The sequence below is a fragment of the Neophocaena asiaeorientalis genome, unplaced genomic scaffold, assembly GCF_003031525.2.
Source record: "Neophocaena asiaeorientalis asiaeorientalis breed wild unplaced genomic scaffold, Neophocaena_asiaeorientalis_V1.1 scaffold105, whole genome shotgun sequence".
Taxonomy (NCBI): Eukaryota; Metazoa; Chordata; class Mammalia; order Artiodactyla; family Phocoenidae; genus Neophocaena; species Neophocaena asiaeorientalis.
This window is the reverse complement of record NW_020172162.1, coordinates 4,826,500-4,839,444: the sequence shown is the minus strand read 5'-3', so window position 1 is coordinate 4,839,444 and position 12,945 is coordinate 4,826,500. Positions and strand designations below refer to the sequence as shown.

General features: G+C 36.1%; 1 protein-coding gene across 2 annotated transcripts in view; it reads right to left on the bottom strand.

Moving 5' to 3' along the window:
- FIG4 (FIG4 phosphoinositide 5-phosphatase) overlaps positions 1-12,945 on the bottom strand; it is a 131,053-nt gene that overhangs the window by 83,413 nt on the left and 34,695 nt on the right. For both annotated transcript variants that reach the window (XR_003004555.1, XM_024755194.1), the window contains exons 5-7: positions 9,787-9,837; positions 4,627-4,775; positions 1,484-1,612 (exon numbers count right to left, since the gene is read on the bottom strand). Coding sequence is in view for 1 of the 2 variants with exons in the window: in XM_024755194.1 (XP_024610962.1) it covers positions 1,484-1,612; positions 4,627-4,775; positions 9,787-9,837 (329 nt within the window). In the remaining variant the exon portion in view is untranslated. The remainder of the gene's footprint in view (positions 1-1,483; positions 1,613-4,626; positions 4,776-9,786; positions 9,838-12,945) is intronic.

Genomic DNA, 12,945 nt, shown 5'->3' with positions numbered 1-12,945 from the left:
TGTACTTAATATATGCCAGGCCCTGAGTTAGCTCTTGAGAAATACAAAACAGTTTAGAATTACCTTTTAGAAACTGTCTTTAGAAACTGTAGCACATTTCTTTTAGTGTCCTTGGTGGTGAAAACTGTGTGCTTTTACAGGTTGATTTTACTTTTGGAAGCAGAGTATTTCAGAGCCAAATCTCACTATTCAGTGAACGATCAAGCAGATAATACCACTCACTGGTTGAAAAGGATTATAAAGTAATGAGCCATTTCAAGTGTAGCACACAAATCTCACTCATCTTCATTCCAGACGTCCTCTGTGTCTTCATCTAGCCTCTCCTTGCCCTCATTTGCCACCAAGAAGGCAGCACAGGTCCTCTTCAAGGCTAATCTCTCCAGCTCTACCCCGACTCCACTCCTCCCAAAAGGTCTGATGCAAGAAAGCATAATATTGGTTCATCACATTCACCCACTTAATGGTCTCAAAACAACCACTCCTTTAAAGTTTTCACTCTAGGTTTTTAAAAAACCTAGAACACAAGGAAGAATGTCAACTAGAAAGCAGGCTAGGTGCACAAATGCCCTACATGATCTCAAAAGGGGACAGGAAAAACCTAAACACCACTTCTAGAAAGAAGACACTGCCTTCCTAAACCTCATAACGTAATAGCACACGTTGAGAGGTTTCAACATAGCGAAATTAAATAAAAGGACAAAAGGTATTTATAAAATTGAACTCATCAGCTTAACCCAAGGCTCAACCTATGTCTATTTAATCTATTATGCCCTAATCCAGACCTTCATTACATTATACCTGAACCACTGCAATCTTTTCCTAACAAGTGTCCCTTTTTCTAGTCTCATTTTACTTAATCCACCTTGAAAATAGCTATCCACTCAAGCTTCCTAAGTACTAATTTGTATGTTACCCTCTTGAAAAAAAACTTTCAAAAGCTCTAGCACCAAACCCAAAGTCCTTGGTCCGACCACCAAAGCAATCTGGCGACTGGCAGTCTGACTCCCCCTAAACGATCTCCTTCTCACTACACTGTACCTCCCAGGGGTTTTATTGATATATACAAGCCACAAGTACACTCCCATGAACTTTTCCATCTCTACATTCATGGTGCTTCCCCAATCCACAATCTTATTGCCAAGGCCTGCCTTTTGACTGAGGCCAGGCCAAGTTCAACTTTTCCTGTGAGCCTGCCCCATCCTCCCCACCTGTCAGGGATTCTGCTCCTTCTCTCCGGTAAGAATGATACTTACTACCTGTATCACTTCCTATGTACATAGCGTTTTCTTCCTTGTTATTTGTCTGTATACATAGTAGATCTGCATTCCTGTTTGTATTTCAACTACGTGGAATGCATAGGTAATTATAATCTATCTGCTGGATGCATAGACAATTGTAATCTTATAATTCATACATAGCTTTCTACAAATCGGTACAGCATAAGTTTAATAATATGTATCTTAATTTTTTTAAAAAAGGATACTTGACTGCCCACAGAACCCATGAATAACATACAGCAGCCAGTCATGATGGACAGTATTTTTAATTATATCCAGAAGTTCGCCGTTCCACACGTACTTCATATAAGGCTCACTACAGATCCCAAATACACCTGAAAAATAAGAGTTGGTATCAGAAAGATAAGGAAATTGGTTGACATTCATTTTTAAGTTCTTAAACTTTTGTTTTTAATTTCAAAATGCCTGATCAATATCATTGCTGTTTTCAGTAGATATAACTCATCTCGTTGCCCAGAACACTGTGCTGATTCTGTACAAAGTTAAAGAAAACACACATTTTCTGATTTGTGAGTTTTTTTTTGATTTGTGAGTTTTGTTTTTTTTTTTTTGATTTGTGAGTTTTTAACCTAAGAGAGAAGAAAACAGCTGGGAAATTAAGGAGACGTGTACAAATACATGAATAAGGCCGAGAGACAGGAAGGACAGCAGCTGGGAGCATGGGCTCTGGTGTCAGAGTGCCTGGGTCCAAATCCAAGCTCTGCCTCATCAGCAGGGTGACAGGTGTGACCAAGAGGGTTACTTACTCCCAGTGCCCCTGTTTCCTCATTTGTGCCTGTATCCTGGGATTGTTATAAAGATGAGATAAGTTGATAATGTACATAAAGTGCTCAGAACAAGTCTGGTGTCTTACTGATACTTCCATAAGTGGTAGTTGTTATCATATCAAGCTTTTTCTATACAACAAAACTAATTTCATCAAGCATGATTTCAGGATATCCAAATAAATTTATTAAACATCAATGAGTTTTACAAAACTTATATAAAGTACAAAATAAAACAAGTATATTTTAAAGATAATGGCTTAAAAGATCGTTAACAGTTCTGGATAGAGGCAGTCAATACTCTTTTTCTTCTCAAAACATGTATGTTAAGAGTGTTTATATACTATGACAAACACTTTGGTTTTATTCATAAAAACTAAGCCTTCTCTACCTCTTCAATGACATTACAATGAGCATGAATAATGGATTGGAGTCCTGTCTTTGTCACTTACCAGCTCTGTGACCTTTGGCAAGTTACGTAACATCTCAGAACCTCAATTTTCTAAACTGTGAAATGATGGTACTACTCACTGCAGAGATATTATTCAGATTAAAAAAATAATATATGCAAAGTGACTAACTTGCTGCCTGACACATTCGAGATTTTTTTAAAATGTATTATTTTCCTTTTCTACCTACCCCGATACCGATTACCCTCACTCTCTCTTTCCTATCAGTTTCCCCTGTGTAGAAGGAGAATAATGCATCCCTCCCCTACAGAAAAGATGTCTATGTCCTAATCACCAGAACCTGTGAATATGTTATGTTACAATGGCAAGAAGGAATTAAAGTTGCAGATGGAATTAAGGTTGTTAATCAGATGACCTTAAGATGGGGAGACTATTCTGGATTGTCCAAGTGGGCCCAATGTAATCACAGGTCATTTTAAGTGAAAGGGGGAAACAGGAGTGTGTCAGAGTGATGTAATGTGGGAAAACCCTCGGCCGGCCATTGCTGGCTTTGAAGATGAAAAGGACAAGAAAATGGATTTTTCCCTAGGGTCTCAAGAAAGGAACGCAGCCTTGCTGACACTCTAACTTTAGTCCACTGAGACCTCTTTTGGACTTCTGACTCCCATAAGATAATACATTTGTATAGTTTTAAGTTACTGAGTTTGTGGTAATTTCTTATAGCAGCTATAAAAACCTAATACACAGTTATTCATATCTATCAAGTAGAACTGCCTGACAGATAGTAAAAAATTAAGTAGCTTTCAGAGGCTTAATTCAGATCCCAGAACGATATTCAAATTCAGATGTGAGATGAGACATAGTGCAAATTTAGTAATACTTTTAGCTTTTCTATTACTAAGTATGATATTTAGAAGAAATGTGACAAATATTCAGGCACACATTATTTTACCCTCCACCTGTCTCTAGTGGCACAGGTTACAATCCAGATGTCTGAACCATGGCAAATTTACGTGATCTAGATGTTTTGGGGTAGGGAGGGTGCACTGGGTTTGGCCTTAGCTCAAGAGATATTCAATCTAATAAACTAACAAGAGTCAAGGCAATAACAGAGATGGCATTCTGTCTAAGTAACAGTCTAAGTCTTCTTAGAGTGGACCAGAACCTTTGGCAAAATGCTAAGAGTACAGCCTCTTTCTGTGTGTCCTGTAAGGACAAACCTTCTGGAACTTACATTCTACCTCTGCACTCACATCTCCATCACTATATAGAAGTTGCACTGAGAAAGGCACCCAAAGACACTACTAACTTTTTATGTTTCCATAGTAAGCCCAATTCAGTTAAACAGTCTTAAGTTTGAAGCAATTCCTTCACAACATTAACTCTAGCAATGTCTCTGGCTTTAGATTTCTAGACCAACCCCCAAATCCAGGGATAAAGGGACCAATACTATTCTGTGATTGGTTAGTCCCAGATGTCCAGGGCCACCCTAGACTAGTCACACACACATCCTGCAGTAATCCCACAATGGTCTTGACAGAAGCAGGGCTTGTGAGGGACCAGAGGGGCAAGTTGAGACCAGTCAAAGTCAGAACAGCCTCTGACCTATCGCAATGGTTCCTCTAGACACTGGCCTTGTGATCTTAATCTCTAGGCCTCAGTTTCCTACTTAGCCTTTATTTCTTTCAAAGTAGCATTATACCTACTGAGCAGAGTTTTTATGAGGATTAGAGATATGACATATAAATGTCTAGGATACAAGAGGCAAGCCATGGTAACTGTTTTCTAAAACTCAACCCATACACAATTGGTCTCTATGAAGAAAAATAAGGTGGTGATGTGTATTCTCCAATATTTAAAAAGAAAATTCTCCATTCAAGGACTAAACTGAATGTATTCCATAAAAGGTGCATGAAGTTTTGCTAGAAAACATCAGTATACAATTTTCTGGCTTGCCCACAAATGAAATTCATTTGGTGATGCATGATCTCTATAAAAATGAATTGGTCAAGTTCCTATACCTGAAACAACCTGATATACGGACAAAGAGCAAAGAGGAAAGGAGAAATATGAGGGAAATGTGAGTGAATTTAATGAGATGCCGTTTCATAGATGCCACATTAACATATATTGGATGTGCTGAAAACCACCTACCGCTTCCACCCTGTGTAATTAATCCTTCATCTTCAAAGATGTCGAAACTCTCCTGGCGAGTCTGGGTCGTTTCTGACTTTAACATCTCCAGGGGCATACGCAAGACAGTGAGATTATATTGAAGTGAGTGGGACAAATCATAGCTGTAACTGAGAAAAGGACTGAAACTTAATAAGAATTAGAAAAGCAAAACATATTTCATAGTCTTGGCTCCCAGAAGGAATTAAAACCTATGAACTAAATTACTTAGCACCTGTTAGTTTCCTTGGAAGCAATGCTGTACAAATAAGCACATTAAAACACAGTAAACCATGAATATAATTGGAAATTAAAAAATCACTGCATGACTTAGGCATTTGCATAACTAGAAATATACAATACAATGTGAGTAACCCACATTAACTGATTTGCAGTGTGCATTTTTTGCTTCACGCTGAAATTAATCTAACTTCAGGGCCTTGTACAAAGTGGTCACACTCTCATATATATCTGAATGAAGTACTAAAAATGTTACAATATCCACTGCAACAGTACATGGTCTGTACTCTAGTTTACCTATGAATGAAAAGAATTCTATTATTACTGGTGGTACCATAACTGACTTACTAATAAAACAAGAATAAGCAAATAACATAAGCCATCATGGTAAAATATGTTTGAAAAGCATAATAGTCAGCCAAAAAATTGTAACAGTCTGTGCAAACAAAATTTGCACAAAATTAACAATTTTTATAAGTATCTCTAGCTATATATTTTTAGCACAGAATTTCAGACAGTATCTAGAATTCTTTAGGTTTACACAAATTTGAAAGTATTTTAGTCATATTTTAAGATGGTTACAATTTTGTCTGGAGACTCACATACATATTTTAATTATTTCTTCCTCAATTTATTAATTATCAAATTATTGATTTACTATTTATTTGTTTGAAATTGATTTATTTCATCTGTGAAATTAAATTTTACCACATTTGCTTGATAGAGCCATTAGTTTTACTAGCATCTAATCTCACAGGGGTAAAATCTGTATTAAAAAGTTGGTTTTGGGGTTTCCCTGGTGGTGCAGTGGTTGACAGTCTGCCTGCCAATGTGGGGGACACGGGTTCAAGTCCTGGTCTGGAAGGATCCCACATGCCGCGGAGCAACTAGGCCCGTGAGCCACAACTACTGAGCCTGCACGTCTGGAGCTTGTGCTCCACAAGAGAGGCCCACGCACCACGATGAAGGGTGGCCCCTGCTCGCCGCAACTAGAGAAAGCCCACGCACAGAAACGAAGACCCAACACAGCCAAAAATAAATAAATTAATTAAATTTTTTTAAAAGTTGGTTTTTCAATCGCATTTACAAGAGCATAAAAAATACTTAGGAATAAATTTAATGAAGGAGGTAAGAGATCTGTACACTAAAAATTATAAGACATGGATGAAAAAAATAAGACACAAATAAATGGAAAGATATCCAGTGTTCATGGAACAGAAGAATTAATATTGTTTAAATGTCCATACTACCCAAAGGCATCTATAGATTCAGTACAATCCCTATCAAAATGCCAATGACATTTTCCACAGGAATAGAAAAAAAACAATTCTAAAATTTGTATGGAACTACAAAAGACTCCTAATAGCCAAAGCAATCTTAAGAAAGAAGGACAAAGCTGGAGGCATCAAACTTCCTGATTTCAAACCTTACTGCCAAGCTATAGCATTCAAAACAGTGTGTTACTGACATAAAAAAGACACCTAGACCAATGGAATAGAGAGCCCAGAAATAAACCCACTCCTATATAGTCAACTAATATTTGACAAGGGAGCCAAAAAGACTAATGGAGAAACGATAGTCTCTTCAATAAATGGTGCTGGGAAAACTGGACAACCACCAGCAGAAGAATGAAATTGGACCCCTGTATTACACCACTCAAAAAATTAACTCAAAATGGATTAAAGCCTTAAATGTAAGACCCAAAACTATAAAACTACTAAAAGAAAACATAGGAGAAAATTTCCTTGATACTGTTCTTGACAAAGATGTTTTTTGGATATGACACCAAAAGAGCAAGCAACAAAAGCAAAAATAAACAAACTAAAAAGCTTCAAATTAAAAAGCTTCTGCACAGAAAAAGAGAGTCAGCAAAATAAAAAGGCAACTTATGGAAGAAAATATTTGCAAACCATCTAACTATTAGGGGGTTAATAGCCAAGGTACATAAGGAACTCATACAACTCAACAGCAAACATACAAATAATCCAATTTTAAAATGGACAAAAGACTTGAGTAGACATTTTTCCAAAGAAGACATACAAATGTCCAACAAGTGCATGAAAAGTTGCTCAACATCACAGTAGAGAAATGCAAATCAAAACCACAATGAGATACTACCTCATACCTATTAGAATGGCTATTATAAAACAAACAAAGAAACAGTAAGGGTTGGCAAGGATGTAGAGAAAAGATAACCTTTTGCACTGCTGGTGGGAATGGAAATTGGTGCAGCCACTATGGAAAACAGAATGAAGGTTCCTCAAAAAATTAAAAATAGGGCTTCCCTGGTGGCTCAGTGGTTGGGAATCCGCCTGCAAATGCCGGGTACACGGGTTCAAGCCCTGGTCTAGGAAGATCCCATATGCTGCGGAGCAACTAAGCCCGTGTGCCACAACTACCGAGCCTGTGCTCTAGAGCCCGTGAGCCACAACTGCTGAGCCCCGTGCCACAACTACTGAAGCCTGCACGCCTAGAGCCCGTGCTCTGGAACAAGAGAAGCCACTGCAATGCGAAGCCCACGCACCGCAACGAAGAGTAGCCCCCGCTCGCGGCAACCAGAGAAAAGGCCGCGCACAGCAACGAAGACCCAACGCAGACAAGATCAATCAATAAATAAAAATAAATAAATTTTTGAAAAATTAAAAATAAACTACCATATGATCCAGCAATCCCATTTCTGGGTATATATCCAAAGGAAATGAGATCACTATCTCAAAGAGGTATCTGCTCCCCCATGCCCACTGCAGAATTAATGACAACAGCCAAGACATAGAACAACCTGAGTCCATTAACAGATAAATGGATAAAGAAAATGTGGCATATATAAATAATGGGGTATCATTTGGCCATAAAAAAGGAAATCTTGCCTTTTGCAACAACATGGATGGACCTGGAGGGCATTATGCTGAGTGAAATAAGTTAGACAAACAAAGACAAAGACTATGTTCTCACTTACATGTGGAATCTTAAAAAGCTGAACTTATAGAACGAGAGAGTAGAATAGTAGTTGCCAGTGGCAGGGGGAGGAATGGAGAAATGTTGGTCAAAGGGTACAAACTCTTAGCCATAAGATAAATAAGATCTGGATATCTAATGTACAGAGCATGGTAACTATAATTAACAATACTGAATTATATACTTGAAATTTGTTAAGGGAGTAAATCTTAAATGTTATCACTACACGCACACACACACACACACACACAATCACAACTGTGTGATGGGATGAAGGTGTTAACTAACCTTATTGTGGTAATCATTTTGCAATATATACATGTATCTATACATGTATCAATCATCACATTGTACAACTTAAACTTACGTATGTCAATAATATCTCAATAAAGCTGGGGGGTGGAGAGAAGTTGGGCTTTTACTTTTTTTTTTTTTTTTTTGCGGTACACGGGCCTCTCACTGTTGTGGCCTCTCCCGTTGTGGAGCACAGGCTCCGGACGCACAGGCTCAGCGGCCATGGCTCACGGACCCAGCCGCTCCGCAGCATGTGGGATCTTCCAGGACCGGGGCACGAACCTGTGTCCCCTGCATCAGCAGGCAGACTCTCAACCACTGCGCCACCAGGGAAGCCCTGGGCTTTTACTTTTAACAATCAATTCTTCCTGCTTTATTCTAGCTGAATCATAACAATGCAGTATAACCTTTCCAGAAGTCTTTAACCTCATATTTTTACTTATGGAATGACTTGTTCAGAACTCAGTGTGGGGATGCAGACGAAGCTGAAAACGGTGAATTAGGAGAAGACCATTTCTAACAGTACCACTGAGCTTCAGTAATAACTCACAGAGACTATAAACATAATTAAGCAATAAAGGCTGAAAAGCAAATGATGGAAACAAATACAATGGAAATATACTTTCAATAAACATTGGTGGAAGCAAAAATTATTTCTTTAGGAGCCCTTCACTATACTATTGCTAAATTAATTAACTGTCTTCGGTTTCACATCAATGAAGACATAATCCACTCTACACAGCAGACAAGTTTTTCTTTATTTCATAAAGAAATGGTTAACTATATTAACAGTTTAAAAATAAATTTAAAATAATGCAAAGTACCCCAAAAGTATGTAACACCAATAGCTACAACACTCTGGGTCCTCTTCTAGTCCCATGACTCAAGTCCTTATTGCTATATGCTATTTTATGTTCTACTTTTGAGTTTGGACATTATAGCTGAGAGAAAGTTATTTGGCTACATGGAAAATTATATTTACCTGGCCTACATATTGGTCACATCATCAGTGGTATAATATTTTATCATGATGCTCTGCTATAATTTGCTTGCTTAGTTTTCAATTATCGATATTTGGGTTGTCCCTGTGTTGGCTGGTTTGCTTGTTTGGGCCATGATAAATAGAGAAGCTATTAATGTCCCTTTACAAATAAGGATTAATATTTTCTCTCCTGATTTATTACCTTCAGGCATATTTTCATATATACTTAATGCTACGTTCCTCTAAAGGAAAGTTAGTAATTTACAGTGCCAATAGCGGTATGCTGGTATTTCAACAGTTCTTCCTATTTTGAATTTTTTACCTAATTTTGCTAGATTGTTAAATTGAAAACTGTGAAACTGTTACAACTCTGTATATTTACTGAATGCAGATTTCATTTTTGTAGTTCAAAACTAAAAAATAAGAATATTTCCTTAAAATCCTAATAAAGATGATTTTTATAGTGAGAATAATTACAATTTATCCATTCAAAATTTCAAATATCAGATTTTTAAAAGGAGGAAATACTTGTATTTGTACTATTTTAGATGAAAAACTTTGGCTATTTAAAAAAAAGAATAACTGAAGTACTACTGATTCTGTTTTTACCCTATGGAAAATTATATAAACATTTAAGAGAATGATAAGAGCAAAATTCAGCTCAAACATACCTAAAGTAAAAATTGCTGGACAGGTCCACATTTTGAAATATTCGTAGATACCTAAAATAAAAATGATGACTATAATTAACAACCTGATGACTATAGTTACCACTGCTATATGATATACATTAAAGCTAAGAGAGTAGATCCTGAGTCCTCATAACAAGGAAAGAAATTTTCTTTTTTTTTCTTTTTCTTTTTATTGTATCTATATGAGATGACAGATGCTAACTAAACCTACTGCAGTAATCATTTCACAGTATATTATATCTAAGTCAAACCATTATACTGAACACCTTAAACTAACACAGTGATGTATGTCAATTTTATCTCAATAAAACTGGGGAAAAAAATGACCAAAAAACCCCAAAGCATATTGCATTCACACAACACCATTATTTGTTCATAGCTTAACATATACATATATATACATTTATATTTGTAAATACACTCATTGAAACTGAGAAATTCAATCCATAACTGGAGAAGAGATTTCATCTGGAGCAATTTCTAAGTATCCTGATCATCACTTGAGACCCTTAACTTTAGTTTGACCGTTTCCTCATCACTGATTATGCCAGAGAGGGAAAGTCATGCCCTTACATACATAGGGCGCTTAGACTTTGGGCAAGACAGAAGTAAATACTGTTCTTGTTTTCACAATATGCTTTGAGGTTGGAGAGAGTGGAGGAACAAAAACAAGCACAAATGTTTGTGGGTCACCATAATTTTAAGCTGCAAAGTTTTTTTAAACTGAAAAAAAAAGTGCAGAATAAAATGTCCATGTATCTACCACTCAGGATTAATAAATGTTAACACTTTTTCATATTCGTTTCAACCTTTTAAAGACACTGATCACAAATGGGTATTGAATTTATCATATATATATATATGAAAAATATATATATAAATATAAACACACACACACATATTTTTTGGCCATGCCGTGCGGCTTGCGGGATCTTAGTTCCCCAACCAGAGATCGAACCTGTGCCCCCGGCAGTGAAAGCGTGGAGTCCTAACCACCGGACAGCCAGGGAATTCCCTCAAATACATTTTCTACATATATTAAGATAATCATAATTTTTCCCAACAATATTTTAATATGGTGAATTGCTCTAGCAAATTTTATAATGTTGATACAACCGCATATTAGAGGGGTAACCTCTACTTATCATTTTGTATGAAATGTTTTACAGTACTTTATTTCCTAATATCATACCAAACATTTTTACTTAAATGCATTATTGGATTACATAGTTTTGTAAGTATGGTAAAAGTTTACCTATCCAGTAATAGTGTAAGTCCACCTATAACAAGCTATTAAAATAACTGTATCTTATTCTGGATTATTCCATTTACTATACAATATTAATCACAAGATAAGTTCATTCTTTAAAGATAGTCATATCACTATATAGAAGAACGTAATTTGTTTTACTATTCTCAGCTAAAGAATCGTAAAGATGAGGCTTATAAATAATATAAACCTCTTTAATTTTTCCCCATCCCTTGGATTTATATGCACTGGCCTATCTGATTCATTTTTAAATTAATTTATTTTTTATTGAAGTATTGTTGATTTACAATGTTTCAAGTCTACAGCAAAGTGATTCAGTTATTTATATATACACACACACATATGTATATATATACTCTTTCAGATTCTTTTCCATTATAGGTTACTACAAGATATTGAATATAGTTCCCTGTGCTATACAGTAGGTCCTTGTTTTTTATCTATTTTATATATAGTAGTGTGTATCTGTTAATCCCAAATTCCTAATTTATCGCCCCCCCTTCCCCTCTGGTAAATTTGTTTCTTATGTCTGTGAGTCTATTTCTGTCTTCTAAATAAGTTCATTTGTATCATTTTTTTAGATTCCTCTCTGATTCACTTTTATTCAATATACTATGCCTGCCTATAAGCTATAAGAGACATAATTTTTTTCAGTTAGTATAAGACAAAAGTCCACTCTATCCGGTAAACTCTACTTACCCCTTACCCCTGTGTAAACAAATTATGTTTTAAATACTCCACTTCCAAATACCAAAGACAATGCCACAAAGGTCCAGAAAACCACTATCTAAGAGGGTCTTAAACAAGAGAGCCACACCACCTTTAAATTCCAGTTCATGTATCTAGAACAACACTATGAAAGTACTGAGTGTAATTAAAATCTAAACTGTTACCTCCCCTAAAAACTTTTAAGCATGCCTAACTTTGTTCCACTTTAACCTTTATAATATTAAAATAAACCAATTCTAGTCTTTTCTCTATCATTTTATTAATTTATTAATAGCCTTTCCCCACATGCCCAAGGTTCCAGTAATTTCCCCCCAAAACTTTTTAAAGGTTTCAAATCCATAGAAAAATTGGGGGAAAAAATAGTGTAATAAACAGCAGTATATCCTTCACCTGAATTCACTGTTGAACATTTCTCGTTATACATCTATACACACATACATTCTCTCTTTAAATATACATGTACATTTTATTTTTCTAAACCATTTACAGTAAGTAGCAGACATGATGAAACCTTAGTCCTAAATATTTTATTTTATATCTATTATGAACAAGGACAATCTCCTGAGTAACCACAATATCATTATACACCCAAAATTTAATACTGATACAATATCCCCTAGTATATAGTCCATATACAAACCGCTCCAGTACAGTCCTTTATAGCTGTGTGTGTGTGTGCACGCACGCACATGTACATGAGCATGCACGCACATGTTTTAATCCTGGATCTAACAGAAATTCAAGTGTTGCACTTTGTCATGTCTATTCTAAACTCTAGAACAACTCTCTGGCTCTTCCTGTGTTGCACGACATTGACATTTTTGGAGGGTCCAGGCCAGTGTCTTACAGAAAGTCCCACAATATGGATTTATCTGATTATTTCCTCATGCTTAGATTTAAGTTAAATATTTTTAGTAAGAAAACTACACAGGTAGTGGGTGTCCTTCCCATTGCTTCACGTTAAGAGGCAAATAATGTCAGTTTTGTCTCATTATTGGTGATGCTAAGTTTGATCATTTGGTAAGTATGTTTGTCATTTTTTTCTCTTTGTAAATAATAAAGATAGTTATGGAGTATGGTATGTTGAGACTGAGTGAATATCTGTTCCTCAATAATAACCTCTCACCTAATGGTTTTAG